The sequence below is a fragment of the Neoarius graeffei genome, chromosome 24 (genome assembly GCF_027579695.1).
Source record: "Neoarius graeffei isolate fNeoGra1 chromosome 24, fNeoGra1.pri, whole genome shotgun sequence".
Classification (NCBI taxonomy): Eukaryota; Metazoa; Chordata; class Actinopteri; order Siluriformes; family Ariidae; genus Neoarius; species Neoarius graeffei.
In genome coordinates, this window is record NC_083592.1 from 10,961,972 (window position 1) to 10,984,775 (window position 22,804).

The window sequence follows — 22,804 nt, forward strand, 5'->3', positions numbered from 1 at the left end:
AAACGCAGGTTAATTGACATCAGGTGTAGTGATTCTGCCACTTACCTTCCCTGACTCCGCCCTCCTGTCACAGACCGGCGCTTGACCAAGCCCCTGCTACCACATACCCCCACCGCCCGACTCAGGCCGGGCGGCTGTCCGGCCTGCAGCCGACTCCCCCCCCCGATGGGAGAGGAAGTCCGCCACGACCATCTGCACCCCCGGCTTGTGGACCACCTTGAAATTAAAGGGTTGGAGTGCCAGATACCAACGGGTGATCCGCGCGTTAGCATCCTTCATGCGGTGGAGCCACTGGAGGGGTGCGTGGCCCGAACAGAGGGTGAAAGGGCGCCCCAGCAGGTAGTAACGGAGGGCGAGGACCACCCACTTGATTGCCAGACACTCTTTTTCTATTGTGCTGTAGCGCCCCTCACGCACCGACAGCTTCCTACTGATGTATAGGACTGGGCGGTCCTCCCCCTCCACCTCCTGGGACAAAACAGCCCCCAGCCCTCTGTCCGACACATCCGTCTGTAATATAAAGGGGAGAGAAAAGTGAAAAGTGGCCCCCCACACAGTGCAGCCTTTACCTCAGAAAAAGCCCGCTGGCATTGCTCAGTCCACTGGACCGGATCTGGTGCCCCCTTTTTAGTGAGATCAGTCAGCGGGCTGGTGACGTCCGAATAATTAGGTATAAACCTACGATAATAGCCAGCCAGCCCCAGGAACTGTCTCACCCCCTTTTTGGTCTTGGGCCTCGGGCAGGCCGCAATTGCTGCGGTCTTGTTAATTTGGGGACGCACCTGCCCGTTGCCCAAGTGGAAGCCCAGATACCGTATTTCCACCCACCCAATCGCACACTTCTTCGGGTTGGCTGTGAGACCCGCTCGCCTCAGCGACCTAAGGACGGCCCTCAGATGTTCGAGATGCCCTGGCCAGTCATTAATATAGATGATAATGTCATCGAGGTAGGTGGCCGCATAGGTGGCGTGGGGGCGGAGGACCCTGTCCATCAGCCGCTGAAATGTAGCGGGCGCCCCAAACAGCCCGAACGGAAGTGTGACGAATTGGTGTAAACCGAACGGTGTGGAAAAGGCCGTTTTTTCTCGGGATAGTGGAGTCAAGGGGATCTGCCAATATCCCTTCGTTAAATCCAGCGTCGAATAAAAACGAGCAGTGCCTAGTCGATCGAGCAACTCATCAATACGAGCCATTGGGTACGCATTGAATTTAGACACCGCGTTGACTTTTCTATAGTCCACACAGAACCGGACCGACCCGTCGGCGTTGGGTACCAAGAGCACCGGGCAGCTCCAGTCACTGTGGGACTCCTCGACAATGCCCATTTCGAGCATGGCCTCAAGTTCTTCCCGAACCACTTGTTTCTTGTGTTCGGGTAGCCTGTAAGGGCGGCTACGCACTACCACCCCCGGGGGCATCTCAATGTGGTGCTCTATGAGGTTGGTGCGGCCGGGCAGGGGCGAGAACATGTCCGAAAACTCGGTCTGCAACTGGGCAACCTCCGCGAGCTGGGTCGGGGAGAGGTGGTCTCCACAGGGGACCGGAGAGGTATGTGATGCCAATGTTCCCTTTTGAACCTCCAGCCCCAGCTCCGCCTTCTCCAGAACCACCGACACCAACGCCACGGGGACCTCGTTCCAAAGTTTGAGTAGGTTGAGGTGGTAAAGCTGTAGCGCCCCACCCCTGTCCGTTCGCCTCACCTCATAGTTGACGTCCCCGACTCGCCGTGTGACCTCAAAGGGTCCTTGCCACTTGGCGACTAATTTAGAGTTCAATGTGGGCAACAGTACGAGTACTTTATCTCCCAGTGCGAACTCTCTAAGGCACGTACCCTTGTCGTACAGGCGGGTTTGCCGTTCTTGGGCCTGCCACAAATTCTCCTGGGTTAGGTGCATGAGTGTGTGGAGTTTTGCGCGCAGGTCAATAACGTATTGAATTTCGTTTTTATTTGGTGAAGGTCCCTCCTCCCAATTTTCTCGCAGCACCTCTAAAATGCCGCGCGGCTTACGCCCATGTAATAATTCAAACGGGGAGAACCCCGTGGAGGCTTGGGGGACCTCTCGCACTGCAAATAACAAGGGTTCGAGCCATTTATCCCAGTTACGTGCATCCTCACTTACAAATTTTTTAATTATGTTCTTGAGGGTGCGATTAAACTGTTCAACTAAACCGTCCATTTGTGGGTGATACACGCTGGTCCGGATCGGCTTAATACCCAACAACCCATACAGTTCGGTCAGTGTTCGTGACATAAACGAGGTGCCTTGATCAGTCAGAATCTCTTTCGGGATTCCAACTCAGGAGATGACGCGGAAGAGTGCCTCCGCAATACTGCGTGCTGAGATATTGCGAAGAGGCATGGCTTCCGGGTATCGCGTTGCATAGTCCACCAGAACTAATATAAAGCGGTACCCTCGTGTTGACCGATCTAATGGCCTGACGAGATCCATCCCAATTCTTTCGAACGGGGTCTCGATTAACGGTAGAGGGCGCAAAGGCACTTTTGGAATGGCCACTGGATTTACTAACTGGCATTCGCGGCACGCCGTACACCACCTACGGACATCGCCGTGAATCCCCGGCCAATAGAATCGGGCCATTATTCGGGCTAGTGTCTTATCCTGCCCTAAGTGTCCAGCCATGGGATTAAAGTGAGCTGCCTGGAATACCAATTCCCGGCGGCTCTTCGGAATTAAAAGCTGCGTGACTCGCTCTTTTGTCTGAGTGTCCTGCGTCACTCGGTATAATCTATCCTTCATAATCGCGAAGTAGGGGAAGGACGGGGTGGCGTTCGGCGGGAGCGTTTGACCATCGATTACTCTCACTTGGTAAAATGCATGCCGCAGAGTCTCGTCTCACGACTGCTCTAATGGGAAATCCACGAGGGATTCCCCAACAGAGAGAGGAGGGGCCGACGGCTCCTCACTCTGACGCGGAGATGACGTAGACGGCTCTGCGACAGCTGCTCCCGCCAAAGCGACACCGGGACCTCCCCCTGTTAAATGGCAGGACCCACTCTTCACTAAGTGTGTCATTAAATCCCGAAATCCCAGCCAATCAGTCCCCAAAATTATAGAGTGGGTAAGGCGAGGATTAACCGCCGCCTTCACTATAAATTTTTCCCCTCAGAAAAAAATGTGGACCGACACCAAAGGGTAGCTGTGAACGTCCCCGTGCACACACAACACCTTCACCCCCTGTGCTCCCCCCAATGCCTCGTTTTGCACCAGGCTTTGGTGAATTGAGGTCTGATTACAACCAGAATCCACCAACGCCGGATATGTATCCCATTGAATACTCACCGGTATGCGATACGCTCCAGCCCGATTGAGGGCGGCTCCTGGCGCGTCGGGGATCCGAACCACCACACCCACCTCCATTACCGTGCACTGTTGTTGGAGGTGGCCTGGCTCCCCGCAGCGCCAGCAAACCGGCCCGGGCTTCCTCTCCGCACCGGTGTTCTGGGGCTCACTCACCTGAGGGGGGGGGGGGGGGGGGGGGAGAGACAGACACAGAAGGGAGAAACGGGAAGGCACCGCGGGTGCGGTGGGCCGGCACAGGTGGCGCCGGCCCCCGCCTCCGTGGTGGGGGAATGGGGCGAGGACAAGACACAGGAGGAGAGGGGGAGAGAGAGAGAGAGAGAGAGAGAAGAGGAGAGAAGAGGCTGTCTGCTGTCCTGCCGCCGGGACAGCCGCCATATGGTCCTCCGCCAGCTCGATTACCTGATCCAGCGACGCCGGGCGGTGGCACTGGACCCACTCCGCGGTTCCTGCTGGCAAGCGGGTGATGAATTGCTCCAGTACCACCTGGTCGATGAGCCCCTCGGCGTCGCGGTTGTCGGCCCTCAACCACCGCCAGCAGGCGTCCCGGAGTTGCTGGCCAAATGCGAACGGCCGGCCGACTTCCTCCAAGCGCAAAGCGCGGAAGCGCCGACGCTGCTGCTCAGGGGTGCGCCCCACACGCTGGAGGACGGCCCGGCGGAGGTCCGCGTAGGCCAGCCGGTGGTCGGCGGGGAGCTGTAGCGCGGCCAGCTGCACCTCTCCCATTAGCAGGGGAAGGAGGTGCGCCGCGCACTGCTCCATCGGCCACCCCGAGGTCTCCGCGACTTGCTCAAAGAGCGTGATAAATGCCTCGGGGTCGTCCTGCGGGCCCATCTTGGTTAGGGTGAGGGGGGATGGGCCCACGGTGGGAGCGCTGGTGGACCCCGCCGACGCAAGGAGGTGACGGAACGCCTCACGAGCTTCTTGCTGGGCCAGCACCAGGGCCTCGAAGTGCTGTTCCTGTTCCTTTCGGAGGGTGACTAGTGCCTGGTGCTGGCTTTGCTGGGCCGTGGCGAGGGCATGGACCAGTTCAGCGAACGGGGAGGACTCCATGGGGCTGATCGACTGCTGCACTCCACGTCCCGGGTTTTGGCACCACTGTAACAGTTCTAACGACGGGTGGAGCACAGAGGACGGCAGGACAGAGATCAGGTTCGTAAACAAGGCTTTTATTGCCACACTTTTCAGTGAAACATCAGTGACTAACACAGACACACACACACACAACCGGCCTCTGGTTCGGGGATGCCCTCTGCTCTCGCTCTCCCTCCTTAAGTAGGGCGCGGTCACTGGGAAGACACACACAAGAGCAGGTTAACTGACATCAGGTGTAGTGATTCTGCCACTTACCTTCCCTGACTCCGCCCTCTTGTCACAGACCGGCACTTGACCACGCCGCCGCTGCCACAATGTAACATTAAAATATTGTCGTAGCCACCACTAATGTTACATATTTTAAAACCAGAAGGCATTCATTTCCCTTCAAAAGTTCAGGGTATAGCAAAGAACCTTAAGCCCCTCCCGAGCTAAACTTACCAGACAATGTTCCTCATTGACATAAGGCATCTTTCTCTTCTTGGAGAAATACAAGGTGTGATCCAAACTTTCCGAAACTGTTCCTGTTGCAACCGAATGGAGCGTGACATGGTCAGCAGTAACTTTCGTGAGTCAGTATGTCGTGTGATGTCACAGTGTCAACATCAGGACCTGCATTACACACATTTTTGTAACAATGTTCACATGTATATTTGCGATTTTACTATGGACCTCAAACTTGAGCAGAGAGCAAACATCAAATTCTGTAACAAATGCGATGGTACAACAAGCCTGAAAAATCACCTGAATGTTAACATTACCTAGCTAATGTTAGCTGGACCATTACTTCATGATCTCATCTCATTTCATCTTCTTCCGCTTATCCAGAGCCGGGTCGTGGAGGCAGCAGTCTGAGCATGGAAGCCCAAACTTCCCTCTCCCCAGACACTTCGGCCAGCTCCTCGGGAAGAACACAGAGGCATTCCCAGGCCAGCCGAGAGACATAGTCCCTCCAGCGTGTCCTGGGTCTTCCCTGGGGCCTCCTCCCAGGGGGACATGCCTGGAACACCTCCCCAGGGAGGCGTCCAGGAGGCATCCGAAAGAGATGCCCGAGCCACCTCAGCTGATTCCTCTTGATGTGGAGGAGCAGCGGCTCTACTCCGAGCTCCTCCCGAATGATTGTGCTTCTCACCCTATCTCTAAGGGAGTGCCCAGCCACCCTGCGAAGGAAACTCATTTCGGCCGCTTGTATCCACAATCTTGTTCTTTTGGTCATTACCCAAAGCTCATGACCATAGGTGAGAGTCGGAACGTAGACTGACCAGTAAATCGAGAGCTTCGCCTTTTGGCTCAGCTCTTTCACCACGACGGACCAGTAAAGCGACCGCATCACTGCAGAGGCTGCACCGATCCGCCTGTCGATCTCACGCTCCATCCTTCCCTCACTCGTGAACAAGATCCCGAGATACTTAAACTCCTCCACTTGAGGCAGGACTTCTCCACCAACCTGGAGAGGGCAAGCCACCCTTTTCCAGTCGAGAACCATGGCCTCGGACTTGGAGGTGCTGATTCTCATCCCAGCCACTTCACACTCGACTGCAAACTGCCCCAGTGCATGCTGAAGGTCCTGGTTTGAAGAAGCCAACAGGACAACATCATCCGCAAAAAGCAGAGATGAAATCCTGTGGTTCCCAAACAGGACTCCCTCCAACCCCTGGCTGCGCCTAGAAATTCTGTCCATAAAAATTATGAACAGAACCGGTGACAAAGGGCAGCCCTGCCGGAGTCCAACATGCACTGGGAACAGGTCTGACTTAGTGTCGGCAATGCGAACCAGACTCCTGCTCCGTTCATACAGGGACTGGACAGCCCTTAGCAAAGAGCCCCGAACCCCATACTCCCAAAGCACCCCCCACAGAATACCACAAGGGACATGGTCGAATGCCTTCTCCAGATCCACAAAGCACATGTGGACTGGTTGGCCAAATTCCCATGAACCCTTGATCACCCTATGAAGGGTATAGAGCTGGTCCAATGTTCCATGGCCAGGACAAAAACCACACTGTTCCTCCTGGATCCGAGGTTCGACTATCGGCCGAATTCTCCTCTCCAGTACCCTGGAGTAAACCTTCCCGGAGAGGCTGAGAAGCGTGATTCCCCTATAATTGGTGCACACTCTCCGGTCCCCTTTCTTGAAAAGAGGGACCATCACCCTGGTCTGCCACTCCAGAGGCACTGTCCCCAACCGCCATGCGATGTTGCAGAGGCGTGTCAGCCAAGACAGCCCCACAACATCCAGAGACTTGAGATACTCAGGGTGGATCTCATCCACCCCCGGTGCCTTACCACCAAGGAGCTTGCAAACCACCTCAGTGACGTCGGCTTGGGTAATGGACGAGTCCACCTCTGAGTCATCAGCCTCCGCTTCCTCAATGGAAGACGTGACGGTGGGATTGAGGAGATCCTCTAAGTATTCCTTCCACTGCCCAACAATATCCCCAGTCGAGGTCAACAGCTCCCCACCCACACTGTAAACAGTGTTGGCAGAGTACTGCTTCCCCCTCCTGAGGCGCCGGACGGTTTGCCAGAATTTCTTCGAGGCCAACTGATAGTCCTCCTCCATGGCCTCACCGAACTCCTCCCAGTTCCAAGTTTTTGCCTCCACAACTGCCCGAGCTGTGGCACGCCTGGCCTGCCGATACCTGTCAGCCACCTCAGGAGTCCCGGAGGCCAACATGGCCCGATAGGACTCCTTCTTCAGCTTGACAGCATCCCTTACTTCCGGTGTCCACCACCGGGTTCGGGGATTGCCACCACGACAGGCACCGGAGACCTTGCAGCCACAGCTCCGAACAGCTGCGTCAACAATGGAGGCAGAGAACATGGTCCACTCAGACTCAATGTCCCCCGCCTCCCTTGGGAGCTGGGATAAACTCTCCCGGAGGTGGGAGTTAAAGACCTCCCCGACAGAGTGCTCGGCCAGACGTTCCCAGCAGACCCTCACCATACGTTTGGGCCTGCCAGATCTGTCCGGCTTCCTCCTCCGCCAGCGGATCCAACTCACCATCAGGTGGTGATCAGTTGACAGCTCAGCCCCTCTCTTCACCCGAGTGTCCAAGACATAGGGCCGGAGATCAGATGAAACGACAACAAAGTCAATCATCGACCTCCGACCTAAGGTGTCCTGGTGCCACGTGCACTTATGGACACCCCTATGCTTGAACATGGTGTTTGTTATGGACAAACCGTGACTAGCACAGAAGTCCAATAACAAAATACCACTCGGGTTCAGATCGGGGAGGCCGTTCCTCCCAATCACACCCTCCAGGTGTCACTGTCATCGCCCAAGTGAGCGTTGAAGTCCCCCAGTAGAACAATGGAGTCCCCAGTCTGAGCACCTCTCAGTACCTCTCCCAGGGACTCCAAGAAGGCTGAATACTCTATACTGCTATTTGGCCCGTAGGCACAAACAACAGCAAGAGCCCTCTCCCCGACCCGAAGGCGCAGAGAGGCGACCCTCTCGTTCACTGGGGTAAACTCCAACACATGGCGGCTGAGCTGTGGAGCTATAAGCAAGCCCACACCAGCCTGCCGCCGCTCACTGTGGGCGACTCCAGAGAAGTGGAGAGTCCAGTCCCTCTCGAGGAGCTGGGTTCCAGAGCCCAAGCTGTGTGTGGAGGTGAGCCCGACTATCTCTAGCCAGTACCTCTCAACCTCCCGCACAAGCTCTCCCCCCCCGTGAGCAAAGGCCTGGCCACCAGGCGCTCGCATATGAGCCCCAACCCTGGGCCTGGCTCCAGGGTGGGGCCCCGGCTGCGCCATACCGGGCGACGTCACGGCCCTTGTTTTATAAATTTCCATAAGAGGTTTGGTGAACTGCTCTTGGTCTGGCCTGTCACCTAGGCCCTGTTTGCCTTGGGACACCCTAACAGGGGCATAATGCCCCGACAACATAGCTCCTAGGATCATTCAAGCACACAAACCCCTCCACCACAATAAGGTGGCAGTTCTAGGAGGGGTATTTCATGATATATAATTTAATAATTATTATTAAAATTAATTATATATACGTCATGATATATAATTAATTTTAATAATAATAATTATTTGGCCAGGGTGGCACGGTGGTGTAGTGGTTAGCACTGTCGCCTCACAGCAAGAAGGTCCTGGGTTCAAGCCCAGTGGCCAGTGAGGGCCTTTCTGTGTGGAGTTTGCATGTTCTCCCCCTGTCTGTGTGGGTTTCCTCCAGGTGCTCCGGTTTCCCCCACAGTCCAAAGGCATGAAGGTTAGGCTAATTGGTGGCTCTAAATTGACCATAGGTGTGAGCATGAATGGTTGTCTGTGTCTATGTGTTAGCCCTGCGATGACCTGGTGACTTGTCCAGGGTGTACCCCACCTCTCGCCCATAGTCAACTGGGATGGGCTCCTGAGACCCTGTAGGACAGGATAAGCGGCTAGAGATAATTGATGGATGGAATTATTTGGCCATGAACATCAACAGACAATCCATTGTAAATGTTGATTTCAACTGTTAAATCTATCTCTATGTACCATTAGCTAGTTAAATCTACCTTTCTCTTTCTTCTTCTCTTCTTTCCCTCAATTCCTTTCATCTTGGCCAGGTGTCACCATTTGTCTCCACTTCCTATATCCTTTGTTTCAAGAGTCGTGTAATTGCGACTTCATGACATTTCAGACCAGAGCGTAAGCGACGCAGTAGCTCACACGGCCATACCATGAGAAACCAGACTCGTTTATAATTAGCTAAGTTAGTCTTCATTAGAACAATGTGATCTTCCAAACAAAACCATGAGAATCAAAATCCAGTGAAAACTCAAGGAGGACTGGCGAATTTCCTGAAAGTTCGTTTGCTGGCCTAATTAGCAACTTGTTAATGGGAAACCACAAAACCAGGGAGTAACTTCTGTGCAGACTGATTCGATCTTCCAAACAAAACAATCAGAATCAAAATCCATTGAAAACTCAGGGAGGAGGAGCAATTTTTGTGAATTGTGGACGGACAGATGGATGACGGACAATGCGTGATGGCAATAGCTCACCGGCCTATGGCTGTGTAAGGTAAAAATAAATAAAAAATTCTGAAGCAATAATTTTGAATGACCGAGTTTGATGATTCAAGCACCTTTTATGGCAAAATCAGGGACAATGATCACAGATTTAAAAAAAAAAAAAAAAAAGCATCACACACAGCAAATTCCTCAGTGTTGAATTAACACCCAGAGTGTTTATATTGGTCCAATTGGAGCCATGAAGGGAATGTTTGAAGCTGAGACTGAGACCAGGCTGGGCCTGACGACTGGAGTCATTCCAGACGGGAATGTAAACGCAAGTTTGTAGGTGGACTAATAGGTAATCAAAGATGTAATTATAATTATATATGTATGTTCTTCAGGGAAAAAAAAAAAACAGTTCATAGCAAACCAGGAAATCAATTTAAACAAGGAAAAAGCTGTACATTTGGGGGAAATGGCTTGGACTGCATCTGGTTTGGCATAAACAGGAAAAATAAGGAACGCACAACCGGAAAAGGGACAAATAAGTGAATGGAGTGTGGGTCTGAATCAGGACACTATGGGAAGTCCTAATTACAGCCATGTGAGAAATCATTTTTGCTGCTGGGTGTGGCCAAATTAGAGATGCTCCACTAAGAACATATGGTGGTGACCTAAAAACATTCCTGGCCTATGAATGAGTGGATATACACTCCTGGGCAAAGAAACCCAGTGGACCAATGGACCAAACCCAAACCATAACTGTTTAAACATCATTGCTGTAGTATAAGAGGAAGAACATTATATCTAGAATATCACTTTGGGACATGCTGTTATTGGTAAATCCCTGTAACGCCCCACAGTTTATTATTTTCTTATAACAGCATGCCCGAAAGTGCTTTACTCCTGACTTTAATCAAGCTGAAAAGCGAACTATATCTATATACACCCATACAAAATGTCACCAAATACTCATGTGTCAACAACAGTCATGTTTTATATTCACCCTTGCTAATTTTTGGTTGGAAGGTGTCCATGAAAACTAGGTCACAGTGGCTACCTTCCTTGAATACCTCGAGTTTCAAGCCCAGAAAAAACACTGCGAGTTTTCATCTGCAATGAAAAAACCTCAGTATAAAGGGCTTGAGCATTTCATACATATTTCAGTTCACCTCCATCAAGAAGCAAAATCACATCGGTTTAGAACGTCTGAAAAGACTTTTTTTTTTTTAAATCAGCATTTTGTTTTTCAGAGCAGCTCATCAGTCTCGATAAGAGTGAACCCAGCAAAGCAAAAAAAAAAAAAAAAGAGTTTCTTATTAATTAATTCCACTTAGTGATAATCCAACAATAAATCTCTCTCCACAGCTGACAGAGAAGCAGCAGGGAATGTTCCCTCAGGCAGACCGCTGAGGTAAAACTGGCTTTCAGAAGCATCTTGGTTAATATTCTGTGCAAGTCTTGGACGTACAAAACTCCACCATGATGCCCAGGGACTCACTTTTTATCCCCGGTGGCTTCAAGGATTGTTTTCCATTTAATCGCACTCTCTCCTTTCTATATGTTTCACACTTAAGCTCTAATGGTGGATTTGTACAAAAGTTGTATAAGGTACATGAAAATGGAAAGGGATTGTTTTATGCCTGCGAGGTTTACTGATGCGTCTAAGTACAAGTCAGTATTAAAAAGGCGGTTTAAGATGGCTTTAATGAAGAAATCCATGCTGTTGATGTGAAAAACTTTTCCCCAATTCTACGTCTGACCTTGTGTCATGTTTAAGGTGTCAGACGCTCGCTGGCCGTGCTGTGAAAATTGTGCAAGCAGACGCTCATTTAAGTTTCCAAATTTGTCACTGCTTTACTTTTGAATATTTTCTATTGTGAATGCTATCATTAAAAAGCGTATAATCTCTGCCTTCAAAGAAATGTATCTCGTTAAAGGGATAGTTCGGGATTTTTGACATGAATCTGTATGGCATCCCCATCAATAGTGTCGTGCAAACACACTGACTTACCCCTGACAGCATCCTGTGAGTCCAGTTCTTGTCCAGTTTTGGTCCAGACGAAAGTAGTCCGGCAAGTTTGTTGGGGTCACGAAAGTAAAACGTTTTTCGTCTCAAAACAGTATGTGTTCAAAAGAGTGATATATTTGCATCACAAAACCGTTGTCAAATAAAAAGTCAGACCTCGAAATCGCTTGGCACTATTTTCTCTCCCTTCTTATCACTGCGCGCTGCCGCCAGGTGACAGCCACGGCTGTTTCATTCATTGTTTACTAGTGATGGGAATTTCGGCTCTTTTGGCTCTTCTTACTATAAGGAGCCGGCTCTTTCGGAAGATTTTTTATAATTATTTCTCATGACTTGTACATTCACATCGAGTACACATATCAATGCAAATTAACACGAAGGGATTTACTAGACCAATTTACAGTGGTGCTTGAAAGTTTGTGAACCCTTTAGAATTTTCTATATTTCTGCATAAATATGACCTAGAGCATCATCAGATTTTCACACAAGTCCTAAAAGTAGATAAAGAGAACCCAGTTAAACAAATGAGACAAAAATATTATACTTGGTCATTTATTTATTGAGGAAAATGACCCAATATTACATATTTGTGAGTGGCAAAAGTACGTGAACCTTTGCTTTCAGTATCTGGTGTGACCCCCTTGTGCAGCAATAACTGCAACTAAACGTTTCTGGTAACTGTTGATCAGTCCTGCACACCGGCTTGGAGGAATTTTAGCCCATTCCTCCATACAGAACAGCTTCAACTCTGGGATGCTGGTGGGTTTCCTCACATGAACTGCTCACTTCAGGTCCTTCCACAACATTTCCATTGGATTAATGGATCAGGACTTTGACTTGGCCATTCCAAAACATTCACTTTATTCTTCTTTAACCATTCTTTGGTAGAACGACTTGTGTGCTTGGGGTCGTTGTCTTGCTGCATGACCCACCTTCTCTTGAGATTCAGTTCATGGACAGATGTCCTGACATTTTCCTTTAGAATTCACTGGTATAATTTAGAATTCATTGTTCCATCAATGATGGCAAGCCGTCCTGGCCCAGATGCAGCAAAACAGGCCCAAACCATGATACCACCACCACCATGTTTCACAGATGGGATAAGGTTCTTATGCTGGAATGCAGTGTTTTCCTTTCTCCAAACATAACGCTTCTCATTTAAACCAAAAAGTTTTATTTTCGTCTCATCTGTCCACAAAACATTTTTCCAATAGCCTTCTGGCTTGTGCATGTGATCTTTAGCAAACTGCAGACGAGCAGCAATGTTCTTTTTGGAGAGCAGTGGCTTTCTCCTTGCAACCCTGCCACGCACACCATTGTTGTTCAGTGTTCTCCTGATGGTGGACTCATGAACATTAACATTAGCCAGTGTGAGAGAAGCCTTCAGTTGCTCAGAAGTTACCCTGGGGTCCTTTGTGACTTCGCTGACTATTACACGCCTTGCTCTTGGAGTGATCTTTGTTGGCCTGCCACTCCTGGGGAGGGTAACAATGGTCTTGAATTTCCTCCATTTGTACACAATCTGTCTGACTGTGGATTGGTGGAGTCCAAACTCTTTAGTGATGGTTTTGTAACCTTTTCCAGCCTGATGAGCATCAACAACACTTTTTCTGAGGTCCTCAGAAATCTCCTTTGTTCATGCCATGATACACTTCCACAAACGTGTTGTGAAGATCAGACTTTGATAGATCCCTGTTCTTTAAATAAAACAGGGTGCCCACTCGCACCTGATTGTCATCCCATTGATTGAAAACACCTGACTCTAATTTCACCTTCAAATTAACTGCTAATCCTAGAGGTTCACATACTTTTGCCATTCACAGATATGTAATATTGGATCATTTTCCTTGATAAATAAATGACCAAGTATAATATTTTTGTCTCATTTGTTTAACTCTTTATCTACTTTTAGGACTTGTGTGAGAATCTGATGATGTTTTAGGTCATATTTATGCAGAAACATAAAAAATTATAAAGGGTTCACAAACCTTCAAGCGCCACTGTATTGAGGTATTTCACCTGACGTCACAGGGTCACGTGACGCCCCGGTGTCCACCATTTTGGACGGCAAGCTAGCTAATGTCAACAACAGTAGCTAGTATGTTACTGTAGCAATATTTACGTTCAGTCATTTGGATGACTGTTAAAACCTTTCAGTCTCAAGTTTTTCCTTTACTGTATTTACTAGTTTAGTGAGCTAGCGCGCGCTGGCTCCCGGCTTGGCCGGCTAGCGCGCGCTGGCTCCCGGCTTGGCCGGCGAGCGCGCGATGGCTCCCGGCTTGGCCGGCGAGCGCGCGATGGCTCCCGGCTTGGCCGGCGAGCGCGCGATGGCTCCCGGCTTGGCCGGCGAGCGCGCGATGGCTCCCGGCTTGGCCGGCGAGCGCGCGATGGCTCCCGGCTTGGCCGGCGAGCGCGCGATGGCTCCCGGCTTGGCCGAGCGCGCTAGCTCAGTAAACTAGTAAATCCAGTAAAGGAAAAACTTGAGACTGAAAGGTTTTAACAGTCATCCAAATGACTGAACGTAAATATTGCTACAGTAACATACCAGCTACGATGTTGTTGACATTAGCTAGTGCTAACAGCTAGTTGCTAATACACTGCTACAACTACACCGACCCTAATAATACAGTTCTTAGTCATTGCCTGGTAACAGCAAATTTATAACGGGCCATGTCTCAACAGACTAAGAAGTTATTTCAATGACATTTAATAACATTTTGTTTATCCTGAGGACCGAAAGTAAATGAAAATGTGAACAAACCTTAGCTGTAATCAGATGGCGACCACCGGCTCCAGGGACGACCCGCTGATGTAGGCATGTTACCCAGCCTGACACAAAATATTTGTAGGCATCCAAACTCGTATACGCTTTCAGATCAATACCTGTGTATGGCGATGGGTTTTTAACGACATAGGTATACAGATCATGTGGGCCGAAGTCAGGTAAAGACGAGGGCTTCATGTACTTCCGTACGTCAGTGAACAATCCTGGTGGAAGCAGGTAAACGTCGTTCTCTAAGCCTGCTAACCTCAATTTTTGCAAATACCTCTCCCTCTGCTCGCCCTGTAAATGCCCTACGTCGCTGGATCGTGAAGGTGTTTTCTGCATCTCGCTCCTTTTTCTTTTATGTTTTTCGTTTGTCGCCTTCCTCGCATTCAAACTGATTCGAGCCGTGCCGTCCAAAATGGCAGCATCACATGACTTGGTCACGTGAGTGAAATACCTCAATATCTGGAACTATTTTCAGCCACAGCACAGGCAAAGCACCGCTGCAGGCGCAAAGACACCGCGCAGCGCCTGAAAACGGGTGCGCAGCGCCTGAAAATGGGTGCACAGCGCCTGAAAACCCGTTTTCAGGCGCTGCGCGGTGTCTTTGCGCCTGCAGCGGTGCTTTGCCTGTGCTGTGGCTGAAAATAGTTCCAGATATAAATTGGTCTAGTAAATCCCTTCGTGTTAATTTGCATTGATATGTGTACTCGATGTGAATGTACAAGTCATGAGAAATAATTATAAAAAATCTTCCGAAAGAGCCGGCTCCTTATAGTAAGAAGAGCCAAAAGAGCCGAAATTCCCATCACTAGTAAACAATGAATGAAACAGCCGTGGCTGTCACCTGGCGGCAGCGCGCAGTGATAAGAAGGGAGAGAAAATAGTGCCAAGCGATTTCGAGGTCTGACTTTTTATTTGACAACGGTTTTGTGATGCAAATATATCACTCTTTTGAACACATACTGTTTTGAGACGAAAAACGTTTTACTTTCGTGACCCCAACAAACTTGCCGGACTACTTTCGTCTGGACCAAAACTGGACAAGAACTGGACTCACAGGATGCTGTCAGGGGTAAGTCAGTGTGTTTGCACGACACTATTGATGGGGATGCCATACAGTTTCATGTCAAAAATCCCGAACTATCCCTTTAAGATCTGTTCAGTACTTTAGGAGTAACAGCAGGTTGAAGTCGGTACAACAGAGTAAAAACTCTGCTCGCATGACATCAGGAAACTGCCAGTGCTTTTCTTTGAGTTACGGGAAAGTGCTCAGGCTCTCTCTCTCTCTCTTCTGATCGGTTTCCGACTGGATTACTCGTGAATATCAGTCAGATAACTTTTATAGGAATGTTCTCTCGCTCTCACTGTTTCTGATGAAGTATTCAGCAAAATTTTCCCTCTACTAGTTTTGATGTTAGGATTCATGAGAGACTTTGAAGTGAGTTTTCATAGCTTTACCTACTTATTTTTTCAAATCAAACCGATTCATGTAAATAAATAACTATTTTTGAATATTTGTTTTGATAAAAAAAATATTGAGATCTTAGTGGTCGGAATGAGATTTAAAAAAATAAAACGGAAGTCATAAACGCGAGTGTTAATTTAAATGCTGTTAATGTGAATTGTTTATTGGATGTGGATCAGACAGTTTTTTCAAAGTTTGCCTTGAAAGCTGTGAATATTATCATTTATATTCTTTAATATAAAGACTAGTAGGTCCTGCGTTTGAGAAATACAAAGGCCTACAGAGCACAAAGAGGATATTAGAAATAATATTTTATTACTTTATTTTCATAGAGAATGGTAGATGTGAATGACATTCAATGCTTATTTACGCATATTTTATAACTAACATTGATCCCTCCTTCTTTGTGATGTATAAATGAGAGTTAAGATCAGCTTTATATTGCTTAAATAAAGCCATTTGGTGAAACTTTGAAGAAGAGAGTGTACCGATTTAACGTTTTTACCCAATTAGCATAATTAATACTAATTAAATACGAATTTGCAGAATGTGTTTTTACTAACTTTTCAAACTTTGTATTCAGTATACAACCATCTATGTGCCTGCCAATTTCCATGTAGTTATCTTGAAAAATATAAAAGTTATGAAGAAAAAACATTTGATTTTATCGGTTAATGAGGCCCATATTGGACCATGTGATCCTCATACAGAATATTACATCAGTTTTTGAAAAATTAAGCTGTTTTTTCAATCTTTGATTTGTAATATCTCAAGAACGGATAAACATGTTTTAATTCTGTCAAAAGTATGTTGTTCTGCGTTCAACAAGAGCAGTTTCAAGCAATTTGGATTGAATTTGAATTTCACCTGATATGCTAGCCTGGCAAGCCAGACTAAATGTGAATATTTAGTCTGGTCTCGGTCGTAGACATTTCCGAAGGGTGTGGGTAGGAACAACCCGTTGTCTTTCAAACTGTCTCTGTGCGTATAGGCCAACGCTCTGACCAATCAGCGCAACAGTGACTGTGACGTAGTCAGAGTGACAGAAAGCAGTGGGGGAGGGTAAACAAACAGCATGTGGAGAGGGACACTAGCCTGGCAAGCCAGACTAAATGTGAATATTTAATAATAATACGTTCTTCTTGAAAAGGAATGAGCAGAGAACCTCTTCCTGCTCATGTTTCAACGAAAACTCCAAGTCTAATTCTTCTAAAACTGATTCCAAAGCGGAGTCAAACGAGTGCTGTTCAATAGCCGTAGCCATCTTTCCTGTTGTGATTTCTCCAGCATCGCGCAGCCTTGTCGTCACTCCTGCAAAAGCCTGCCCAAAGAATCCAAACAAAAACCTTGCGTTGTGATTGGCGTGCACGATTTGATGCCCGGGGTGTGTTGTTGATATGGTCCGAGGCTAGACCCACTCGTAGGCAAAAATATTTTTGGCCGCTAGGCGGGTGGGTCTAGTTTACTAGGTTACTGATATGCCTAATTTAAGGAAACTCAGTCTGCATGTTTCAACCAAACATTGCAACTATACTAGCAATCTCTCAAACAAACAGCAGGCTAATGAAGCTTTCAAACTAGCCGCTAGTCAGCAAAATGTATTTTTCTGCTCTTCTACCATCCATGAGGCGATGAAACAAAACCAAGATTTCCATGGAAACCATCTCAGCAAAGAAACTGACTTTTTCCAAGGAGTGTTTGACAGATCGGTTCAATGTAATTACTGAAAAAGTTTCATCTTCCCTGTAGGGACTGAAGCAGCTCGCGATATCGTTTCACAATTATGTGAAATACAGTCCACTCCTGGTGTAATTTGCTCAGGGTGTTCATTATTCATGAAAATCCAAAGAAAGTAATGAGGTGGGGATGATCTTCCAGATGCATATTCATTTTCCGCTATTTTCTTCAAGATCATTTTGGACTTGACGGTTTCTTGGCAACATGACTTTTTTTCTTTTGTTTTAATCAACTTAATCAAGAGAACACTGAGGGGACATCAGTTTTATTTATCACTGCTATAATGTAAGAGGAACTAACTTTGATGTAGACATTTTGTTCGCATTCTACCAAATTAAACGTCACCATAAAAGGAAAACACAATGTGTCGCACATTAAATTTAAATAAATAAATAAATGGGATTATATTAAGAAAAATTCACTTTTTCAGTACTCTGGAGTCTCTACCAAGCTACAAACTCTGAAATAAAACACCCAGTCACTTTCTTTTGGGCTCCCATTTCAGAAAACATCTGTTTCAAAAAAATCGTTCAGATTCAGCTCCTCTTTCTAAGTCACGAGAGTTACCTCAGCCCTTCATTCGAGTATCTCCACTCACGGCTTGAGAACTGCCTTTGCGAATTAATATTCATGAGGAAAGTGCTACCTGATTGCCCGGTGGAAGAGGGGGTAGGGTGAGAAGTGTCTCATTATCATTTAAAGGAACAGGACGTTCCATAAATCGGCCATTTTGAACAGGGCTGTTTAGACAGGGTGAAAAAGGAGCTGTGGTGATTCATCCTTGTAGTATTTTGACCAAAGAATGTCACAGACATTTAATTAAGACCTCAGGGAACTGTGTCAACTTGTGGAAACAGGGTAAAATATGTAACCTTTAATTGTTAGCAAGAACGAGCACCCTGTCATTGATAATATTCCTACAATAGCAAGTCTGAGTACATTTTTTATATGTTGCATTAAAAGTAGATGGCTTTTCAGATTTTTCAAGTGTAGATCATAAAAAGAATTTTCCCAGACACCAAATTATTTTTCTTTAGTGGACTGAAAGCTACTGAATTCGACTCACAGACTTCCAATTTTATTAGTTTTTTTTAAAAAATAGAACAATTAATGAATTTAAGGCCATGTGGCCCTAAATTCTCCGCTATTTTTTCCTGCTTCACCATGACCCAATTAAAGATACTACGTTATGCATCACGTGGTGAGCTTTCCCCGTTCGTGCAAGGCATTGTGGGATACAAATTTGAAACAGGAGAGAAAAATGGAGGACGTGAGTGTGCGAATGAAACGTGAAAGATCAACTACAGTAACAGAAAGAGAGCGAGAAGAAAAGACGTTATGTTATATACGAAGGAAAGGAAACGCAGGACCAAACTAATAAATATCGGTGCTCAGCGAGCACCTCGGTGTGATCAGCTGTTCATTTAGTGACAGAATGATGGAACTGTCAGTGCACGGTCAAAGGTAAACCTGCACATGTGCACAAGGACTTCCTCTGTCTGCTTGACTGGGCGAAGCGAGCGATTTCATGCACATTATTTGCTTTAATCCCTTCAAATGAAATAACTTCCCAGTCACAGAATGGCCTGATATTTTGTGAGATATTATAGAAATAAACACGCATCACAACGACCACATTTCAGACAGAACTAAATTTCACTCATTTTATGAAATCGAAAGGCCGTCTAGCTTTAAAGAACTGAAGTCATTTTTAAACTTGCTTTATTTCTTAATTAACGTGTTATTCAATTACATTTTTGGTTTTATTAACCTTATATCATGACTCGTATTGGCAACTAATTGCAATTAAATATTATACTTATCGGCCTATTCAGTTTTTAGCCATGTTGAATTTAGTTCGTTTGGTCCACGGCAGGCATCGCTTATCCGCGCAATCTTCACAAGACTTGTGCGAGACTTCGAAACGTGAAGTGTCAGCCAGGTGTCCGTGCCGCCATTTTGATAACTGTTTTCCAAATGAAATATTGCACAAAAACGAATTTAAATGACGATTACTGCCTACTTTTTTGAAACTTTCCTGATTGCTATCAAAACAAACAAAGCCTCCGGCTTGATGACATCAGCGTTCGAAAGAGGGCGCGCACGTCTTTTGACAACGTTGGCAGATGTCGGTCATTTTGATTTCCGCTGTACGTTTTACTTCCGTCCTACGATGTCTCGCACAGGTCTCAACGAATCTCGTTTACGACCGTTGCTTTGACATATGGACTGATGTATTACAGAGCGTATTTCAAACACTCAGAACTTGCTATAGCAGCGACAAAATAGCAATCAAAAATGCATTCCGATATTTAATAAAATGAGATAAATAGAATTTTGATCATAAAAAAAATTGCCTTCAGTTCCCCTTTAAGTATAACTAATTTAAAAATAAACCTACAGTTTGGAGATATGTATACATGGGTGTAAAATTAGTCATAAACAAATGAGTGATAAGGATTTATATAGGAAAAAACTTAATTCAGAAAAATTCTAATAAATCTGTCCAAAGCTGGTCGTGTACATGAAATTGAATCTTTTTTTTAATGAGTTTTTTTATTAGATTAATTTGATATTTAATTAGATATTTTATTAGATATTCCAAGCCTCTTACTTAGCTCTCGTCTGCCTAAAATGTCAGTCTACCAAGGTCATACGAGTGCCTCCGTGAAGGTCGGACATCATGTTTTGTCTTCGAAACCTAAAGTAATTTGTGAACTTGTGAACCACGAGGATCATTTGCAGGAGAAATGTGAGTTATTTCTGTGTGTACACATGTGTGCGTTTTGGAGATATCAAACAAATGAGTCTAGACTATTTTGAAACACTAACATTGATCAGTGGTTTGTTTTTTTTTTCTTTTTCGAGACGCTCCTTGGGGAAAGCGTCTGCCTAGATAAAACAAAGAGGCGTAAGCATCCTGCGCAGACAAAATACAAAAAGTATCAACATAAATCTTAAAGCCCTGCAGTCTGCAGTACCGTTTCTGGCAATTTCAGAGAAGAGCTGGACATATTAGCTGCACTTAATACAATTTGAACAGAGTTTGCTTTGATGTTGCTGTATAATCAGAAAGAAGTGAGCATTAATCGTTTTAGCTAGCCATGGCGTTGGGAAATCAGACAATGCTGAGGATTTGTTGACTCCAAATTTGCATTAGTTTTGAAAGAAACCCAATTATCATCACTGGGCTGTTCTGTAGAAAGTGCCTTTTTTTTGGCTCCACTGTTAATATCGTGGGTGGGGTAACATGTGCATGCATCTGCTGTATTGAAATGATTTTTTCTTTGAGTCACAACCAAAGGCTGTACCAAAGTGTGCGACTATTACGGCGGTACTAAATGTGCTGCGCAGTCAGCTAATATGTGGATGAATTCATGGACGCTCCTCAGTGATTGCGAAGGAACTAATTATCACGGCTACATTTAGGGAGGACGATTAGACAGTCACACTGATCATCAGCAGGGTAATGACACAAGCTAAGTGATCACGTGAAGCAGCAGAAATCTCAGCCTGTTGTTCTCCTGCTGGAGAAAGACACGTGAAACACGTCTTTAAGGCTGCTTTCACACTCGAGAGAATTTTACATTCAAGTCTGGGATGTTTTACGTATCATCCGACAGGAAGTGACCGTTTTGCGAAAGTTTCTTACTTATTCCAGAGAAGCCTGCATGGAAAACTCGGACTATTACATTCGGGTGAAGGGGAATGTAGAATATCTCATCTCATCTCATCATCTCTAGCCGCTTTATCCTGTTCTACAGGGTCACAGGCAAGCTGGAGCCTATCCCAGCTGACTACGGGCGAAAGGCAGGGTACACCCTGGACAAGTCGCCAGGTCATCACAGGGCTGACACAGACAACCATTCACACTCACATTCACACCTACGGTCAATTTAGAATCACCAGTTAACCTAACCTGCATGTCTTTGGATTGTGGGGGAAACCGGAGCACCCGGAGGAAACCCACGCGGACACGGGGAGAACATGCAAACTCCACACAGAAAGGCCCTCGCCGGCCATAGGGCTCGAACCCGGACCTTCTTGCTGTGAGGCGACAGCGCTAACCACTACACCACTGTGCCGCCAATGTAGAATATATAAGAATTATATGAAAGTGGGAAGGTCTGTGTGTGTGTGTACAGTAGTGTGTCCTTGACAACTGCCGATATCGGCGTGATGGACTAAACCACCGCATCAGTTTAGTGCTCGTGAACAGAGCACTGCCTCAAAGAGCTGCCTGAGCAACAAGAAAGAAAGAAACGACTGGAAAGATTTAATGCAGCAAAACTAAAAGGGATCATAGTGTTTGTGTTTGGCAGGGGTTAGATGATACGGCAGCTTGCTTGAAGAGTTAGTAGGTTTATAACTTAAGTGTGTGTGACGTTGGACAAACATCAATGCAGAAGCTAGTCACGCTTCTGTAATATAGTGTCTTAAATCCTATTCAGATGGGATTAGTTTTAAATAGGAAAGAAGAAACATGTCAGGGAATCATTAGCTCTAGGATTTTAATCAAATTTAACTCTGGTACTAAGGGGTAGAATGTCCACATGTATACTATCTGATAGAGCACATCAGCCCAGCCGTCTGGTCACGAGAAAAACACACACACACACACACACACACACACACACACACACACACACACACACACACCACTGTGATTCTATATCGTCAAACTGGACAGACAGAAGCAGGTTAAGGCGAACAGATGGGAAGTCAGAATGATGGGCAGATTGGAAAAGAAGAGTCCTGACCTCGTAGTGTGCCACTCTCTGAGACTCGGAGATGAGCTGCGCACTGCACACTTTGCAGTAGGTGTCCGTGAAAAGGCCCTGCTCCACTTCCGTTGACTTCATCTGAAAGAAAGACAGAAAAATCACAAATCGTCTGTCATTTAGTGAAAGGAACGAGTTCTGTCGGCTTGATTCGTAGACAAACCATACGTCTATTAGCAAGCCCACCAGTCAAGCTCCAGTATCATGCCCAGGCCCATGTCTCGGGTTACTTGGAAACCAAACTGACCATGCTGAAAATATAATACAATAACAAGCAAATTCCCAGTTCCTTTAGTAGGCAGATCAGACACTCGCTGGCCGTGCTGTGAAAACTGTCCATGCAGACGCTCATCCAAGTTTCCAAATCTGTCAGTGCTTAACTCTTGAATATTTTCTGTCATGAATACGATCATTAAAAAGCTTATAATCTCTGCTTTCCAAAGATCTGTTCAGTACTTTGCGAGTAATGTCAGGTTGAAGTCGCTACAACAGAGTAAAAACTCTGCTCGCGTGACATCAGGAAGCTGCCGGTGCTTTTCTTTTTGAGTCACGGGAAAGCGCTCAGGCTCTCTCTCCCTCTTTTGATCGGTTTCCGACTGGATTACTCGTGAAAATCAATCAGATAACTTTTATAGGGATGTTCGCTCGCCCTCAC

General features: G+C 46.6%; 1 protein-coding gene across 1 annotated transcript in view; it reads right to left on the reverse strand.

The window, feature by feature from the left end:
- zmat4a (zinc finger, matrin-type 4a) overlaps nucleotides 1-22,230 on the reverse strand; it is a 105,264-nt gene extending 83,034 nt beyond the window's left edge. The window contains exon 1 of the mRNA XM_060907603.1: nucleotides 22,129-22,230. Within this exon, the coding sequence (XP_060763586.1) occupies nucleotides 22,129-22,230 (102 nt within the window). The remainder of the gene's footprint in view (nucleotides 1-22,128) is intronic.
- Between the last annotated feature and the right edge of the window lie 574 nt (nucleotides 22,231-22,804).